Raw genomic sequence first — 20,310 nt, 5'->3', positions numbered from 1 at the left:
CTCCAGATGATAACCTCTTTCTTTCAGGCTACCACAGAGTTCCTTTCCATTCCTATTATTCCAAGAGAAACATCAGACATATAGCACTTCCAGCCTTCTGCCTCTCTGGAGCTTCTGTTTCAGTTCCAACATGCTTCTCCTGCCTGACTCTGTTCAGTCTCTCCCTCTCTCTGAGATTCAACTGCCAGCCAAGTCTCCTTTTCTCTCTCACTTGCAAAACCCCCCAGCAAACAATAGGAGTTAGTCTTCTGCTTCCATCTGTTGTTTTAGATAAACAAACCTCTCAATGACCTTTGAGTGAGCACTTTGCAGAGAGGTCAAAAACTTTGCAAAAATGTCCATCACAGACAACCTGACTCCGGTTGTTCTTCCAAGACAATGGTCTATTCATTTCATGACATCATTTCAATTAGCACCTACTTGTAAAATGTGCATAGCATTCTGCACAGTTTCTGTAAAGTCACTGAATATTAATTCTTCAGTATTTCAAATAAGATCTGTTTTAAAATGTGTGTATGTATGTAACCTACTCTAATTTTACCAATTTATCTCCCAAAAACATCTCCAAATATTCCATCACACAGGCACATGGATTACCAGGAAGGAAGGGTTTTTTTTGGTAGGAATATATGAGTCAGCGCACATCAAGGGCCAAAAGGCCTGTACTGTGGTGTAATGTTCTGTTTTCGCCACAAGCATCCTTTGGGTTGATGAATTCAAAAACATATTGAAATGTTGTTTAAAATAAAATTAATCCAGAGTTTGTGAATACTTTCTGTCTTGCACTTTGTGTTTTGCCAGCTTCCTTTGATGGAGAACAGCACACCCTAAGCCTTCCAGCAGTCAACAGTATTGTCTTCATACTGCGCTTCCTGGAGAACCTCTGCCACAGCCTTCACTGTGATAACCTCTTCAGCAGCCAACCCTTCACTATGTACAATGCAACCTCCCAGACCTCTGTGGAATATGAAAGTGACAGGATGCATGCAGGTGATTATAGCTACTGACTAATCTGTGCACATTATTTCTGACCTATTCCTTGTTATGAAATGAGATAGAAAGACCAATATCCTGTCAAAAGAATGAAGGGGAAAAATCTCTGTGTCCTGCACTCCGTGATCATCCACTGCTCTGCCCGATGGGTTCTTCCAGTTATCACAGTGCTATTTTCAATATCCAGTGTCTGAATGTTGTATTCATTGGTAATGATATTGATGTTCAGAGGATCTGAGGATCATCCAAGGGAAAAATTGTACAACAGTGCAATGGATGCAGATTCAATTGTGGCTTTCAGAAGGAAATGGGATAAATTGTTAAAGGGAGCCAAAGTTGCAGGGCAGCTGGGAAATTAGATGACCAGAATCACAATACAGAGAGTCAGCAGAAATTCCTGGGCTGCATGGCCTCCTTCATCATTGCCTTAATAGTTCCTTTGCTAATTAACAAATTCTATGTTGTCCGTGATCTTTCTGCAAATGGAAACAATTTTATTCCCATCTCCTCTGTCCAAACTCCACTTTCATTACACCTTCCTTTCATCTTCTCTGACCTCAGGAGAATAACCCCAACAATGCTCCTTTGACAATAGCCTGTGGCAAAGGGTTGGAGCTTGCTGATAACCTCGACTAAATGTGTTCCGAAAGACCTGGTGGGATCTGTGACATGGATCTCCTTTTGCCGATCTGGGTTGTATGTCGGTACCATCAGGGAGGTCTATGCCACCAATCAGAATGTTCACGGGCAGAAAACAGGGATGCAAACAAAATTGACCTTGAATAACTTTTATGGAAATTGAGATAAATGGTTGGAATGTATCTCTGGGAAAAGGTAGAAACTAAAATATTGAAATGTTTTAAAATAATAAAATTAAAATTGTTATTACTTTAAAATTAGTGGAACTTCCAAATGTTACAAATGATAAATAAAATTGATTTTTTTTAATCTCAGGGAAGCCATTCAATAGAAATTATGGTTTGATTCAAAATCAGCTTATCCTTCCTCCTTTGAAAGTGAAAGAGATTCACATTGATTACATCTTGAAACAATGCAACAGCGCACCTTGTGGAGGAGCAGTAAATTACACACAGTTCCCACTAAGTTATCAATCAAGTCAAGTTTATTGTCATCTGATTGTACAAGTAAAATCTGACAAACAATTTTCCAAACTTTGGTGCAAAACACATAGACACACAGCCCGACATAACGCACTTACAGACAAACAATACACATGCAGGACAAGTATTCGCATATACAAATAAATATTGTTTCATAAATATGTGAATCTCAGATGGTTAATGTGAGCAGTTCCTTTGGTCATCCAGCATTCTCTCTGCACTTGGGAAGAAGCTGTTTCTCAGCCTGGTGGTGCTGGCTCTGATATTCCCATATCCCTTACCCAATGGGAGCAGCCAACAAAGGCAGGGTGGAAGGGGTGCTCAATGATTTGACATGCCCTCTTCAGACAACGATCCCAGTAGATCATGTGATGCAGGAAGGGAGACACCACTGATCCTTTCTGCCACTTATGGTCCTGTGTTTTGACCTCCAATCAATTTCTCCATAGCAACCGTACCACACTGTGATGCAGCCGGCCAGGACACTCTCGATAGAGCTCCTGTAGAAAGTTAACATAATGATGGCCGACAGCCTTACCCACCTCAGTCTTCTTTGGAATTGCAGTCACTATTGCACCTTTCTGACAAGGAGGAGATGTTTTGTGTCCATGAAAGGTCATTGGCTTAGTGAACTCCAAAGAACTTGGTGCCCTCCACTGCAGGGATGTTGATGTGTAGAGGAAGGTGGTCATTCCTAGTTCTCCTGAAGTCCACGATCGTCTCCATCTTGTGCACATTGAGACTCCGAATATTACTCTCACACCATACCTCGAGGTATTCCAACTACTGGTGTGTCATCTGTAAACTGGATGACCCTGTTGGAGCTGGATCTGGCATTGCAGTCATGGGTCAGTAGAGTGAACCCTGAGGTGCTTCCAGTGCTCAACACCATATTCTGGTGTTAACTGACATCAGAAATTATTCACAGAATAATGTTGACAATCCTGATAGATTTGCTTTAATCAGTACAACTGTGACTTCTAGTCGGGAGTAATGTGGGGGATGAAAATGCAGGAAAATTGCCATTCTTGAAATTGTGAGATTTCCCCAGTTCCCTTGGTTGTGGAGGCCTTTGTCTTAATATTGTCCGAACCCAAAGGTGGCCTGATCTTGCCCTGAGTGCTTGACTGTTAAAAGTCAACATTTCACGGCTGCATATGAAATAAGACTGAACTTTTCACCATGGGCCCAGGGGCCTATTCCCAGCTGTACTGTTCTTTGAGATTTTTAACTTACTGTATTCAATCTCATTCCTATTGGTTATTTTCCCTTTTACATTCTGTATAATTCAGAATTCTCCAAATAAAAATCAAAAGATGCATTAAAGGTGTCAAAAAATGAACAGCTGGAGTCAGGCAGTATCTGTGGAGGGAAAGGGGTGGTGCAGTTAGTGTAGTGTAGCGTCAGGGCCAGGGTCCGAATCTGGCGCAGTCTGTAAGGAGTTTGTACATTCTCCCCATGTCTGCATGGGTTCCCTCCGGGTCCTCTAGTTTTTTCCCACCCTCCAAAATGTACAGTGGTTGTAGTTTAATTGGGATATTTGGGCAGCCCGGGTTTGTGGACCAGAAGGGCCTGTTAACGTGCTGTATGTCTAAATTTAAATTTAATTTTTTTTTAATGTAAATATCGTGGACCAAAAGGCCTGTAATGTGTTGCAGTGCTCAATGACAGTCGACTTTTTGTACCAAGGCACCATTTGAGGACTGAGAGTGTAAAGGCACTGTTTTCACAGGCGTCTTGTTCCAGTCATAGAGAGTGCTGGTTAGACCACAGTTGGAATGTTGTTTGGATATCTGGTCTCTTCACCTCAGATTGATTTCAGGAAAGGCAGATTTGTGGCATGTGCAGAGATAAAGCAGGCTGGTTCTGTGCTCTACAGGGTTAAAGAAAGTGAAGAGTGATCTCAGTGAAATGTAAAAAAATCTAAGGGGCTTGACAGAGTACATACAGAGTTGTGTTTCTCCTGGTCTGCATAACTGATTAGCACTAGCTACAGTTATGCTTTTTAAGATATATTTGTGGTGGATTTTTCAGCAGGGATGGGGCCAGTTGGATTCTCCAGTGCAGGGTGGGGGAAAGGGGGCAGTAGGCTGGGGAAACACTGCCACCCCCTTTGTAAACAGGTCTTTGGTGATCATGAGAGGTTGAGGAGCCACAATGCACAGGTCAGAGGTCAGAGAACAGGTTGCAGGCACTTGTTAACCGTGTTTCATCAATGTCCTGTTTAGACCCACTGCTGGGGGTTCTCAGGTGGCTCTCTGCGCTCCTGACATCTCCAGGCATTGTCAATTAGCTTTGCCCTGTCTTTTGAATAGAGGAAGCTTTCTGTTTTATTTTCTGTTTTACCCATGTTAACTAACCTGCAGTTTACCCAAGTCTTGGAGTTTCCTCATTTATCTCAGTTTATTTATTGTCGTTGAAGATAAGATCCCTTTTTTTAAATGTCACTTTTGCTCATCAGACTAAATAAAGTCTCTCTCTCTCTCTCTCTCTCTCTCTCTCACTCTCTAGGCATCTTTCAGTTCTCAGTCCCACCTCTGCACCCACATGGATGGAAAAACCATATAGAGCAATACATAAGAGTTATAGAGTTATAAAGCAGGCCCTTTGGCCAACCATGTTACCATCTGAGCAAGTCCCATTTACCTGCATTTGGCCTATATCTCTCTAACACTTACCTACCCATATAACTGTCCAAATGTCTTTTAAATGTCATAATTGCACTTTTTTTTCTATTTATTTTCTACTAAGGTAAACATTAATTTCCTCTTGCAATCAAACCTAACTCATATTGATTGTAATTTAGTTATCGTTTGGTCATACTCCAGTCCAAGAGTAACCAGTTTGAAACAACCAAAATTGCTTTGTATTTGGTACCACATGAAGAGGCTAGTAAGAACTTGGTTGCTCCGAAAGGGAGCACTGGGGATTGGTTTCAAGTCACAAGTTTCCAGCATTACATGATCGCTCTCTAATAAGGAATGAAACTGGAATGAATGATTTACTGTTTTCAGTTGGAATAAATGAATGGCAGTATGACACAGGTCACCGGGACTTGCAATGTGTCCTGCTGTTTAGCACCTTCCTTTGAATGTCTAGCTGTGAAAATATGAGACGGTTTGGTTGTGAGCAGACTAATGAATCCAAGAGTTCTTCCAATTAAATAATCAGGTTGAGCAGAGATGGGATAGAGGCTTTCAAATAAAATCAAGGATTACTAAGGAAAGTCTAATTTTTCTACAATGAGATTTTTTTTAGATTTAGACATACAGTACGGTAACAGGCCCTTCCGGCCCATGAGCTCGTGCTGCTCAATTACACCAAATTAACCTACACCCCTTGTAAGTTATGAAGGGTGGGAGGTAACTGGAGCCCCCGGTAAAAACCCACACAGATACAGGGTGAATGTACAAGCTCTTTATAGACAGTACAGGATTTGAAAGCTGGTCCCGATCATTGGTGCTGTAACAGCATCTCGTTAACCACTAGGCCAACCATGCTGCCCTGAGAGGGGATACTTTCCAAAAATCAATATTTTACAGAATTCATTTGGAGTCAATTTTTACACGTAAATTTATAATAGGACAACAGGTATTTTACCAAAGATAGCACTGGAAGCAGATCTACATTAACTTGGAAATAGACATTCAACAAAGGTTTAAAAATTGTTATGGGATTTTACCTAATTTCAAAAAAAAAGCGTATGTAATTACAATAAAACCCCTCATATCCAGAACCTATGGGGATTGGTAGATACCGGATAAGTGAATTTTCCGGTTGTTTGAGATTGCGTGTTGTGTGATTGGTGAATTCTAAACCTGTATTTTTTAGCTATTTATTTTCTGTGATTTTTTTTGTTGCTGGTTGCTTGAGGCTGCCTGTGGCTTGAATACTGGATAACAAAGGTTTTACTGTATAAAGAAATCTGGAAATATGAAATAAAACTAAGAATGCTAGAAATACTAATGAGAGGTCATTGACTAGAAACTCTGTTTCTCTCCCCACAGATGCTGCCAGACCTGCTGAGTATTTCCAGCATTTTTTGCTTTATTTGTGATTGTAGACAAATGACACCATGCCCTTTCTGTGCTGATTCCTGCTGCAGAAACGGGGATACCAGGGGATGACCTCATTGGATCTGTGGAAAGCAGATATGGCGTGGATTCCATGGATTCTCCTCTCCACTCAATGAACCCCCGTAGTCCATCAAGGCGCAACTCTGGAGAGCACAGGAGTGCAGGGGCCACCCCCTACAACTACCGCTCGTCCTATCAGCCCTCCAGTGGGCCTCCCTCTGCCAGCCTCCGACGGCTTTCATCCAGCATGGTCGGAGGTGGAAGCTTTTACGAAGTGAAGGAAGGTGGTAACGCAGGTATGTGTCATCCTAACTACTGCTATGGAGTCATAGAATAGTTGAATCTACACTGAGCAGCAAGCACCTACTTACACTAATCCTACATTATAACCATATAACATTTACGGCACAGAAACAGGCCACCTCGGCCCTTCTATTCAACACAGCACCAAGTACTCTTCTCTAGTTCCAACTACCTGCATCATAACCCTCCATTCCCCTCCCATCCATATACTATCCAATTTTTCCTTAAATGACAAAGTGGACCTTGCCGCCACTACTTCTCCCAGAAGCTCATTCCGTACTGCCACCAGACTCTGAGCGAAGAAGATCCCCCCCCATGTTACTTCTAAACTTTTGCCCCTTAACTCATGACCTCTTGTTTCAATCTCTCCTACCTTTAAGGGAAAGAGCCTATCTACATCAACTCCATCTATTCCCCTCATAATCTTAAATACCTCTATCAAATCCCCTCTCAACCTTCTATGTTCCAAAGAATAAAGACCTAATTTGTTCAATCTTTCTATGTAATCTAGATACTGAAACCCAGGTAACATTTTCATAAATCTTCTCTGCACCCTCTCTACTTTATTGATATCCTTCCTATAATTTGGGGACCAGAACTGCACACAGTTTTCTAAATTTGGCCTCACCAATGCCTTGAACAGTCTCAACATCATCTCCCAACTCCTGTATTTTATGCTTTGATTTATAAAGGCCAGCATACCAAAAGCCTTCTTCACCACCCTATCCACAAGAGATTCTACCATCAGGGAATGATGAACCATTATCCCTCAATACCCTCCCCTTCACTGATTATGTCCTGTTTTGTTAATTCCTTCCAAAATGAAGAACTTCAGACATCAGCATTAAACTCCATCTGCCGGGGAGTCACGTGATGGAGTAGTGGCCGGACGGTGAACTCCAGCCCTCTCCAGAAAAGTCGGGAAAAACAAGAAAAAATACAAAGGCACAGAAATACAAGTTAAAGAAAAGTGAGTATAAAGGTGGAAAGAAGATGGAGACAAAAGGAGAAAAATCAAAATCAACGGAAAGAAGAGAGGAAGAGAAGACAACGGAGGAAAAAGGTGAAGGCCTTACCTGTCCGAAGAAGCCCGCTGTGGAGAGAAAACCCCACTACCTCAGGTCGGTAGAAAGAGAACTACAACAATGGCTCACAGAGCCGAGTAAAAATGCGCAACCGCGCATGCGCGACTCCTCGCGCATGCGCGATGCGCATACAAAAAAACACACCGAAGGGAGGGGGGACCAGCTGGGGAGTCGATCTCCACAGCCGGCAACGACAGCTGCAGAACACCTGCAGCAAGAAGAGAACACAGAAGACAATGGAAACAAGAAAGAAGAGGAGGAAAGGGCATCAAAGAAACAACAGATGGCCAACCCAGAGGAAGAAGAAGAGGAAGAGTATGGTGAAATAGAAGAAGAAAAGAGAGGCAAGGTAAAGGAGGTACTTGCTCTTGTTAGAGGATACATGGAGTCATTTAAAGAATGGCAAACACAGGAATTCAATGATTTAAGAAGAAGAATAAACAACACAGAAAAGAAAATAAATAAAATGGATATGACCTTAACAGAAATGGGGAAAAAAATGGACAAGATGGAAGAACGGGCAATAGCAGCAGAAATGGAGGTAGAAGACTTAAAAAAGAAATTGGAGGAATCTAATAAAAAAACTAAAGAGACACAAGAATTACTAGCCCAAAAAATAGATATAATGGAAAATTATAACAGAAGAAATAACATAAAGATAGTGGGCCTCAAGGAAGATGTAGAAGGCAAGAATATGAGGGAGTTTATAAAAGAATGGATCCCTAAGGCCCTAGGATGTCCAGAACTACAGCAAGAAATGGAAATAGAAAGGGCACATAGAGCATTGGCCCCTAAACCACAACCACAACAAAAACCAAGATCTATTGTAGTAAAATTCCTAAGATATACTACAAGAGAAAAGGTACTGGAGAAGACAATGGAAAAAGTAAGAGAGGGCAACAAACCACTGGAGTATAAAGGGCAAAAAATCTTCATTTATCCAGATATAAGCTTTGAACTCCTAAAGAAGAGAAAAGAGTTCAATGCAGCAAAAGCGATTTTATGGAAGAAAGGATATAAATTTACACTGAAGCATCCTGCGGTATTGAAAATATTTATCCCAGGACAACAAAACAGACTATTCTCGGATCCAGAAGAAGCACGAAAATTTGCAGAACAATTACAAAAATAGACTGAGGGATGAAGACGGGTAATGAGAGCAAAAATTATCACGATTGATATGTATGTGGGTAAAGACAAAAATAGACTGAGGGATGAAGACGGGTAAGGAGGGTAAAAATGACCACGATTGATATGTATGCGGGTAAAGAGGTATAAGAGTGAATAGAGACAATGGGCATATGTGAAAATATCTGTAATTAGAGGAAAACATAGAAAGTATAGACAAGAATTAACAAGAGAAGGTAATGGAATAGAGAGAATAAGGAGGGAACTAAAAGAGTGACCTTTGTGACATATAAAAAACGAAATCTTTTCTGGGGGGGGCTGGGTGGGGGGAAAAGAGCGGGCACTGCAAAATCAGTTGACGCTTGCGAGTGGATTCGCAAATCCAAATGGAGAGGGGAGATGTGGTTGTCCGACAAGGGATAAAGGGCAACTCAGGAGGGGAAGGGGAGATTGGGGATAAAGAAGATAGAAATAGGAGAATAAGGAAAATGTTGGATGTTGTAGGAATGTTGTCTGGTAAAGAGTTGAAAATAAGAAAACAGAAATGGAAAAGGAGGAAAGGTAATGATGGAAAAACGGAAAGAGAAGATAAACAAAATATAAAATGGCTACGCTGAACTATATGACTCTAAATATTAATGGAATACATAACCAAATTAAAAGGAAGAAACTACTAAATTTACTGAAAAAGGAAAAAATAGATATAGCATTTGTCCAAGAAACACATTTAACTGAATTGGAGCACAAGAAATTAAAGAGAGATTGGGTAGGACATGTAACAGCAGCATCGTATAATTCAAAAGCAAGAGGAGTGGCTATATTAATTAGCAAAAATGTGCCATTTAAAATAGAAGAGGAAATAATAGATCCAGCAGGGAGATATGTTATGATAAAATGTCAGATATACTCAGAGCTTTGGAATCTACTTAATATATATTCACCTAACGAAGAAGATCAAAAGTTTATGCAAGATATCTTTTTGAAGGTAGCTAATACGCAAGGGAACATACTAATAGGAGGGGATTTCAATCTGAATTTGGATCCAAATATGGATAAAACGGGGAAAAAAATTAACAGGAAGAACAAAGTAACCAAATTTATAAATAAATCAATGCAAGAAATGAAACTTGTGGACATATGGAGGAAACAAAACCCAAAAGAAAAGGAATACTCATACTACTCGACTAGACATAAAACATACTCAAGGATAGACCTATTCCTGTTATCAGCCCACATACAAGGGAGAGTTAGGAAAACGGAATATAAAGCTAGACTATTATCGGACCACTCACCCCTGTTATTGGCAATAGAGCTAGAAGACATCCCTCCAAGAATGTATAGATGGAGACTAAACCCCATGCTACTTAAAAGACAGGATTTTAGAGAATTTATTGAAAAACAATTAAAAATGTACTTTGAAGTAAATACGGAATCAGTGGAAGATAAGTTTATACTATGGGACGCAATGAAAGCATTCATTAGAGGGCAAATAATAAGTTATGCAACCAAGATGAAGAAGGACTATAATCAGGAAACAGAGCAGTTGGAAAGGGAAATAATAAACATAGAAAAAAAATTAGCAATAAAGGAAGATACAACCAAAAGAAGAGAATTGGCGGATAAAAAAATAAAATATGAAACATTACAAACATATAAGGTGGAGAAGAATATAATGAAGACAAAACAGAAATATTATGAACTAGGGGAAAAAACACACAAAATCCTAGCATGGCAGCTTAAGACAGAGCAAACTAAGAAAATGGTATTGGCAACAAGGAAAAAAGACAAACAAATTACATATAATCCAAAAGAAATTAAGGAAAACTTTAGAGAATTCTATGAACAATTATACCGAACCGAAAACGAAGGGAAAGAAGGGAAAATAGATGAATTTTTGACTAAAATTGAACTACCAAAACTACAAATAGAGGAACAAAATAAATTAACAGAACCATTTGGAACAGTAGAAATACAAGAGATAATAAAAAATTTACCAAATAATAAGACACCAGGAGAGGATGGACTCCCAATAGAATTCTACAAAACATTTAAAGACCTAATAATACCGCCCCTCCTGGATGTAATCAACCAGATTGATGAGACACAAAACTTACCAGATTCATGTAAAACAGCAATAATTACAGTGATACTAAAACAAGGGAAAGATCCACTCTCACCAGCGTCATATAGACCAATATCTTTGCTAAACACAGATTATAAGATAATAGCTAAACTATTAGCGAACAGATTAGCAGAACAGGTACCGAAAATGGTAAATTTAGACCAAACTGGATTTATCAAAAAAAGACGCACAACAGACAATATTTGTAAATTTATTAACTTAATTCATGCAGTAGAAGGAAATAAAGCACCGGCAGTAGCAGTTGCTTTAGACGCAGAGAAGGCCTTCGACAGAGTAGAATGGAATTACTTGTTCAAAGTATTGCAAAAATTCAGTTTACCAGAGAAGTATATTAATTGGATTAAAGCATTATATAAGGGACCGTTAGCGAAAGTGACAGTAAATGGACATGTATCAAAGCAATTTAACTTAAGCAGGTCAACGCGGCAGGGATGCCCACTATCACCATTATTGTTTGCGCTAGCTATAGAACCACTAGCAGAATCGAAAACTCCATCTGCCATCTTTCTGCCCACTCTTCTAAGCTGTCCAAATCCCTCTGCAATCTTTGAAAACCGTCTTCATTATCCACAATTCCACCTATTTTAGATTCATCCACATATTTACTAATCCAGTTTACCACCCCATCATCCAGATCATTAATGTAAATGACAAACAGCAATGGACCCAATACAGATCCCTGAGGCACACTGCTTGCTACTGGCTTCCTACCTGACAAACAGTGATCTACTTCAACTCTCTGGCATCTTCCCTCCAGCCACTGTTGAATCCATTTGACTATCTCAAAGTTAATGCCTAGCAAATGAACCTTCCATGCAGAACCTTATTGAAGTCCATACAGACAACATCCACTGCTCTATTCTCATCAACATTCCTAGTCACCTCTTCAAAAAATTCAACAAGGTTGGTCAAATGTGATCTTCCTGATCAGACCCTGTCTCTCCAGATACTTATATATATTATCTCTAAGAACACTTTCTATTAATTTACCTACCACAGTTGTCAAACTTATAGGCCTATAATTGCTAGGCTTGGTCCTCGAACCTTTTTTAAACAAAGGAATCACATGTGCAATATGTTAATACTCCAGCACCATACCCATCTCTAATGACCACTGTCAGAGCCTCTGCTATTTCCTCACTACCTTCTCTCAAGGTCCTGGGGAAAATCCCATCAGGACCTGGACACTATCCACCTTTATATGCTTAAAGCTCAGGTACTTTAATGTAATGTAATCACTACATTTTCCATAATTACCCTCTTTGCTTCCTTTACCCTGAAGAATTCAATATCTTTCTCCTTAGTGAATACTGAAGAAAATAAATTGTTCAAGATCTTCCCCCATCTCTTTTGGCTCCACACAGTGCTGTCTGCACTGATTCTCTAAGGGACCATTTCTATCCCTCACTCTCCTTTTGCTATTAACATATTTGTAGAAATCCTTTGGATTTCTTTTCACCCTGCTTGCTATAGCTGCTTCATACCTTCTTTTATAATTTCTTTCTTAAGATTCTTTTTACATTCAATGTATTTTCCAAAAATCTCCTTTATTCCTTGTTTCTTATATTGATTGTAGGTCTCCCTCTTTTTTTGAACCAAGTTTCCAATATCCCTTGAAAACCAAGGCTCTCTCAAACTTTTGACTCTGCCTTTTATCCTGACAGGAACATAAAGATTTTGTACCCTCAAAATCTCACCTTTAAAAGACCTCCATTTCTCTACTACATCCTGCCCTTAAAACAAGTTGTCCCAATCCACTCTTCGTAATTCCTTTTCTCGTCTCCTCATATCTAGCTTTTCCCCACTCAAAAACCACAATCTTAGATCCTGATCTATCCCTTTCCATAATTACTATGATCACCGGATCTGAAGTGCTCCACAACACATACCTCCGTCACCTACCCTATCTCATTCCCCAACAGTAGATCCAACACTGCCCCTTCTCTAGTCAGTACATCTACGTATTGCTGTAAAAAAAACTATCCTGCACACATTTTACAAATTCTAATCCATCTAGCCCTTTCACAGAATAGGTTTCCCAATCCCATTTAACTCTCCCCACTTTCCCATAGCTTAACCACTCCACGCACCCCCCCCCCCACCCCATCAAATTCTAACCCACATGCACCACTGGAGACATTTAAAAGTGGCCTATAAGCTATCAGCCCAGACATCATTGGGAAGTGGAAGGAAACTGGAGCACCTCAATGAAAACCATGCAGTCAAAGGAAGAACATGAAAACTCCTGACAGACAGCACCAGTGATCGAGATTAAACCCAGGTGGCTGAAACTATGAAGCAACAGCTCCACTAACTGCACCACTGCCCCAAGCCTCTAGAAAAATGTGACTTGTCTGTTTGAAGTGGAGTTTGAGGACAGTACTAAATAAAGCATGCCAAATTTTCCCAGAGAAGTCGAGGTGCTGATGCACTTTTTTGGCTATTTCATGTGGGTTAACCAGTATAGATCACAGGAGATGCCGTTTCCTATCTCCATCTCAGCGCCTTTGAGGTAGACTGGGAAGAGAGCTTGGCCCTTCTTCCAGAAATCACCTTAGACTTGATGACATTGACGAAAAGATTATTTTCCAAAGCAGTAGTCTATCTCCCTTCTATATTCCAACTCATTATTGCTAAAAATTCTGCCTATTATGGTAGTGTCATCTATAAATGTAGTTGGAGTGGTGTTTATCTACCCAGTCATAAGTTAAAAGTAACTTTAAAATCCATGGCAAAGCCTGGAGAAGCAGCCTGCTATTTGGTATTTGCCAATATCTGTAAACAGTGTATTTTTCGACCCATGAATATGTCTGTTCTGTTGGTCAGCCTTGCTTGATTCTAATTGTCCTGGAGAGCTGGAAGTTGGTGTTCCAATGTTTCAGTGTTGTTTTGGTCGTTGGGAGAGATGAGGTGGTGGGAGGGGCGGGGGTGTGGGGGTTGGCGGAAGAATGCATTTTTTTTACAAAAATAAACCTTATCCACAATAAATTATTTACAAAAGTAGATGGTTCAAAGTCTTTCATATTCTTAGTGCCATATTCATACATTTCCATCAGTATACATTTCTTCTGTATTTAGCTCCATTGCCACCACTGTGGTTATTTGCCCCTCTGTTGTTTGAGGGACTTCCCTTCCGATCTCAGTGGAGTGGAGACTATCACCCACCTCTTTGCAGAATGCAGATTTGCTAAGAGTGTGGAGAAGGATGCAAGGGTCCTTGTCATTGTTCATCCCCAGTAGCAGCAATAGAGAGGACTCGGTCTGATTTACAGGCTGTTCCTGGGGATGCACGCTGAGACAGACATCCAGTGCTGCTGGAAGATCATCAGCTGCCCCAAGAGATAAACTGCAACAAGGACCCTTGCATCCTTCTCCAGAAACTCAGCAAAGAGGTGGACGACTGTCTTCACTCCACCACAGTTATCTTGGGGTGATGTTCCGGTTGCGCAAGAATGATCTGATTGTGAGGAATCCTCTCACCACCAGCTAGGCCAAGACCTGGTACTTGTTTGTGAGTACTGGTGATAAGGCATTCTGCCAGATGACTCCTGGACAGTCTGCCATGGGAACCATTGCACAGTATCCATTGAGTCCTCATCTCTCAGTGTCTGTAGGATGATCTGTGTTGACCACAGGGCCAGGCCCATCCTTTGCAACACCTGAGACAGGTAGAACCTCAACACATAGCCGCACTTGGTCCTCTCCTACTTTGGTTCTATGCACAGCTTGATGCAGCCACAAATGAAGGTGATTATCACGATGAGGGCCTCATTGCACCCTTTCCCCTGTTGTCTGGCGACCCTTCAGACCCTTTCCATCTTGGATACCCATATGAACCGGAAGTCTGCTCTGGTGACCGCCAGAGTGGAGGTTCGAGAGATGGCCACATCAACCCCAGGTGCAGAAGTTCCACCTGATGACCAGGTTTTTCTGTTGTTGAGAGGGAGCACAGCACCCACAGACCCAATTTCTGGTGGACCTTTGTGATCCACTCTGACCCATTTTTGTTGCATTGTTTGGCCTCTCCAAACCAGATGCATCACCTTGTTTCTGCTCATATGCGATTCCAAAGCAAAACCGAAATGTGTGTTTCAGGGACTTGCAGAGTCTACCTGTGCTTTGCACCTCTTAATTACAGAGAGACAAAGACATTTGTGTGTACCCAATGAATTAGCATGGGAGGGGGAAGTGGAAGAGGAGGACAGCCGGCCTAGGGTGGAGGCTCGATTAAATCCAAAGAACTTAAGTTCTGAATAATAGATGTGTAGGAATTTGTGCAGTGTTTATTGTATATATTCTAATTCATTGGACATTAAATCATCTCCCTATATCCTGTTTAGTTTATTACAAAAGCACTGAGAAATTATTCGTAACATTGATGTGATGTTGCCAAGATGTTTTATGGAACAGCATATTTTTATGAATAAATGCACCAAATATTTGAAATTTAAAAGAAGCAATATTTAGATTTGGCTCAGCGTTCCTGTTACTTGGCAATATTGAGCTTCAAATTATTTTAATATTTGCCTCATTGTTCATGTTGAATTAATCTATTGTTTCTTATTTATTCTTGAATTGTTTTAGCATCTAGTCCTGCTTCAGGCCCTGAGCGTCATGTACTTCCCCAGTCATCCAGCAGGCATCCGTCTACCTGGACTGTGGAGGATGTAATGCGTTTTGTCAGGGAATCAGACCCCCAGGCTTTGGGACCACATGCTGAGCTCTTCAGAAAGCATGTAAGTGTCAGACTGAAAACTTTTGCTTCTGCAACTCCTCATCCAGCTGATCTGCCTTTCTGATCAGCAACAATTCAAGGATTGTTTTTTTTCCCATCATCCTTGTAAGCAGTGGATTTGAACTTAGTGCAGGCCCTATTTAATTTTTTTTTGGTTGCACAGGTTAGTCATAGGTAAAGAAGGCCATTTGGTCCAACTCATTCACCTTGGCTTCATGCAGTGAAATGGCGATGACCCCTTTTTGAAGATTTGTGATCATTTACTCGAAAGGCTGCAAGGCAAAGAAAATATGAAGTGACCTTAGCAGTTTGGTAGTGGTTTGCCCAGATGTTCAAAATAGCCCTATTTTTGCTTTTGTTTTCTGTAGCTTTGTTGAAGATTGAGTTGAGTAGATCTTTTGTCCAACTCTGAGCACTTTGCATTCACTCGCGCAGTTCACCTCCAGAGGCATCAACACGTTTCAATCTCCATGTACATGTGTGTAATGCAATGTGTCAGTCCGGGCTGCTTGCACAGCTGATGGACTGAAGGGCCTATTTCCATGCTGCATCTCTCTATGACTCCAAGATTAAACAAAAGACTAAATTCTTGGGTTCTGAATGGAAAAAAATGGAATGGCAGCAGCTTTGAATGGTAAACTGGAATAACTTTTTGTAATGTAACTGCTTACACCCACCCATTTTAAATTAGAGAGCTAAGATTTTGTGGAAATGTAATGGGGCTAAGTGTGAGATCCTGTAGGATCTCATTGAGTGTCATCGAGTTGGGCTTGGACTATTGTGGGAACTTTGCTGCTCCCACGCAAGAAGTCAGCCTGCCATTTCCCCCGTGCATGTTGAATGCTACCCCTTAAACATCCCCAATTTCCTCTTTGTAACTCACATTTGGTTCAGGCGAGCCACTTTTGATGGGTTGATTTGCTTCTCTTCCCCTCCCTGTTGTTTTTTTCAGGAGATTGATGGCAACGCTTTGATCTTGCTGAAGAGTGACATGATAATGAAGTACATGGGACTGAAGCTGGGCCCAGCTCTGAAGCTCTGCTACCACATTGATAAACTGAAGCAGGGCAAATACTGAGCCGAGGGCTGAACGTGAGCAGTGCAACTGGAGGACAAGTCACTTCTCTCTCGTTCTTGTTTTGTCTCTATTCTCGTCTTCGAAGGTGTTCTTTTTCCCTCTGCGGCAGTTGTTCGGTGACCTTCTGGAACGTTTGGTGAAGAGAGACTCGGATTAACCTGACGCCTTGCAGTAGGACCACACACACAAGGGCTGGTTTGTGGGTGATTTAATTTGTGGTTTCATTTCCACGTGCACAAAAAAACCCTGCAAACATCAGAGGTGGATATGATGCATTTTCATATCCAGGGTTAAAATTACCTAAGATATTTTGCCTGTTTCCTCATTGTGAACTGAAGTTTCTGAAGGTAGCATTGATTAAGTGAGTGTGTTGCAGTAATGTATAAATGCCAAAACTGAATGAAAAACAGCCTTTATGTAATGTGTACAGTACAACATAATCTAATTTTAATTTTAAGGTGAATGGCTTTGCCTTTGAGAAGTTATATTGAATTGTGTAAATGGGTGTATAATTCTCTATGAAAGGAGGTTAACATTTTACATAGCAATCGCCACACAACTGAGTATGGGAAGATTAATTGTTGGATACTTCCAGAGAGTAGCAAAGTAGAGATTGTACCTTATTTTCAGTGTATCTTTGATGCCCTAATGTTTGTTGTATATGTAGTAAAGATTAGAGATGCAGATATATATTCCTTCAACTGAAGGCCCTCAGCACTTTTGGGGTTTCATCTTGAATACCTGATAAATGAGCTCAAGCAAAGAGCACTGACCATAGCTTCACAAAACATGTTGGATGCAGCTATCGATAGTAACATTCGGGTTGAATCTACAGGTTTTCTCATGGATGATTCTCTTAACATTCATCAGAGAAGGGTAACTGAGGTTCTAAAACTGGAATATGAAAGAACAATGGTTGTACGGTGGGGAATGGGATAAGTCAACCACTGAGGTTAACCAGGCACCGGGGAATAGGGTTAATTCATGAGTGTACCCTCAGAAGGGGTGTATACTGGGGACTGGCTGGTGCTCTGGGAATTATACACTGAGAGGTTAATGCCACTCCTCAGAAGCTGGGCAGAGGGGTTAACATCAGAGGGGTTGGGGGGGGGGCGAAGGTAACCTGTTAGTGTACACTGGTGGGGGTGAGATTACACTGACAGTATACACTGGGAAATGTGGTTAACCTGTCAGCGTCTCCTGAGGAGAGAGGTTAACCTGTCAGTGTACACTGAGGGAGGAGGGGAGGGGATTAACCTGTCAGTGTACACTGGGAGTGAATCCTGTCAACTAGTATATACTCCTGAGATGGGTTTAATCAAAATTTAAAACAGAAAATGACAGAACTGCTCAGCTGTTCAGGAAAGAGAAACAGACTTTGTGTTTCTTGTTGAAGACTATTTGTCAGAATTAGGAAATAGAAAACAAATCACTTTAAAGTTGAAGAATGAATGGGGTGCGGGGGTGGGGGTTGTCAATGGATAGGGTGGAGGGAATACTCTTGATAGAGGGAGGCAAGGGTTACCAGATGATCCCAATGTTTACGGTGCTGTCTAACTGATTGATTAATAAGAGTGACCAGAGAGAGTGAGAAAACAGATATGGAGACAAAGGCTGGAGCTGTTGCTGGGGGGTTAGTAGAATGAATCTGTTTTCTCTACTAGAACAGTGTGGTTTGGAAGATCAGGATGGGTGCTCAACAGTCACCTCGTCCCTTCCTGCAGGAGCAGAGGAATGTTCTTGTAACTGTGGTGGATATGCTGAGTCCACCACACCATGTTCAGGAAACGAACCACAATTGGAAAACTATTTCTGCTGGTAAAGGAACATCCCTAGCCTCTGAATAGAGCTGCGATTGTTAGTGCTAAACCTTCCAATTAAAGGAAGCACTGCAGTAAAGGTAGTGCCAGGTACAAAGGTTCATAATAAGCACGGGTAATGAAGTTTACAGGACTTGCTGTTCAAGGATGTTTGCTGCTGGCTTTAATTTCCCTACTGCTGTAATGGGACAGTGTGCACACTGTAATTTGGGATCTACTACAGCAGTAGTAAACTGTAATGTTAGAGAAAGTGGCCAGAGGTAGGGTTGAGATCGGAAATTGTGACCGTTCCTTTCCTTCCCACTGATGTTCCATCAGCAGATTGTTTCTGTGCTTTGCCAGCATAGGATCATTCCAGATTGCTTTCCTTGTTTCCTTTTGCTGTTCGGAGTGAAACATGGATGTTGTGATTGCTGTAAAAGCACGCAGTCAATGCTGGAGGAACTCAGATATATCTTTACCTACTATGGACGCTGCGAAGCTGGCTGAGTTCCTCCAGCATTGACTGTGTGCTTTTCCTCTTATGTTCATGTAGTGTTAGATTATCCCATTGAAGTATTAAGTGGTCAAACTTCAAGGAGATGAAAGCAGCCAAACATGCAGCAGCACCTGTTAGTCCAACCAGCTTCATCTTGGGGTTCAAATCCATCCATCCCTCAAGGTCGCCTCATAGGTTGATAGGAGAGTTAAGAAGCCCTATGGGATGTTCGGATTATTTAATATGGGGATTAAATTCAAGAAGAGTGAAGTCATGTTGCAACTCTACAAATCTATGGTGAGACCACTCTTAGACTATTGTGTTCAGTTCATTATAAGAAGGATGTGTGGAAGCCATCAAGAGGGTGCAGAGGAGATTTACCTGGATTGTTGCCTGGATTGGAAAACAAATGTTATGAGGCAAAGTTATTAAAGCTGGGACTTTTCTCTTTGAGAGATAAGAGCACTACAAGATTATGAGAGGCATAGATCGGGTGGACAGCCTGTTTCCCCAGGCAGGAATGGCAAACACTAGAGAACATATGCACAAAGTTAGGGGAGGGAAGTTTAGGGGAGACAGTTTTTTACACAGAGAGTTGTAGGTTGCTGGAATGCCTTGCCAGGGATGGTGGTGGAGGCTGAAACATGAGGGGCATTTAAGAGACTCTTAGACAGGCACATGGATGGAAGAAAAAATTGAGGGTCACAGCGTTTAGTAAGATGGATATATGGGGCGACACAACATCGAGGGCCGAAGGGCATGTAGTGTGCTGTAGGTTTCTATGTCCGATCTCTCAGGCAGGTTCAGAACAGCAGGACATTTGGCTGCTTTGTATGTCCGGCTTTACCCTATTTTTGTCCGATTTCACATATATTTACAGGGGATTGATCAAGCACCTGGCAGCTTGGACTTGGCAAAGGTACCCAGTCTCGAGTTAATACAGAATTGGTTTTCCCAAGTGTGAGTTTGTGTGTTTCTGTTTCTGATATCTGCCACATGGACACTGCAGTAAATGCAAAGTCAGAGGCCCTGGGCATACCACTGACAATGGAGATTAATGTTCAAGATATTAGCTGTGAATTATTAACACTTGCCATAGAGATTCAGCAGAATGTGCACACAGCAAGGAAACCCAACAGAACATCCTTATCATCGAGCTGCTTACAATCACGTCATGTCAACACAATCCAACAGATGGAAGAATTCAAGGGCCGGCTGCTTGTAAATGCTTGCAGAAGGAGCTGTGAATTTTCATCTCGGAAAGCACTTGTAAAACAGAACTTAAGGTTTGGATAAGTAGTTGGGCATAAACTGCCTTCGCAATGATCAAGAGCAAATATATAACATAAA

At 41.2% G+C, this 20,310-nt stretch overlaps 1 protein-coding gene across 1 annotated transcript in view; it reads left to right on the top strand.

Annotated features, from left to right (window-relative positions):
• scml4 (Scm polycomb group protein like 4) overlaps positions 1-17,744 on the top strand; it is an 89,254-nt gene extending 71,510 nt beyond the window's left edge. Inside the window, exons 5-8 of the mRNA XM_069887517.1 lie at positions 802-990; positions 6,220-6,486; positions 15,434-15,585; positions 16,537-17,744. Of these exons, the coding sequence (XP_069743618.1) occupies positions 802-990; positions 6,220-6,486; positions 15,434-15,585; positions 16,537-16,662 (734 nt within the window). The 3' untranslated portion in view covers positions 16,663-17,744. The remainder of the gene's footprint in view (positions 1-801; positions 991-6,219; positions 6,487-15,433; positions 15,586-16,536) is intronic.
• The last annotated feature ends 2,566 nt before the right edge of the window (positions 17,745-20,310 follow it).

Source organism: Narcine bancroftii, chromosome 6 (genome assembly GCF_036971445.1).
Source record: "Narcine bancroftii isolate sNarBan1 chromosome 6, sNarBan1.hap1, whole genome shotgun sequence".
In the NCBI taxonomy this organism is placed as follows: Eukaryota; Metazoa; Chordata; class Chondrichthyes; order Torpediniformes; family Narcinidae; genus Narcine; species Narcine bancroftii.
This window is presented reverse-complemented; position numbering and strand designations above follow the sequence as displayed.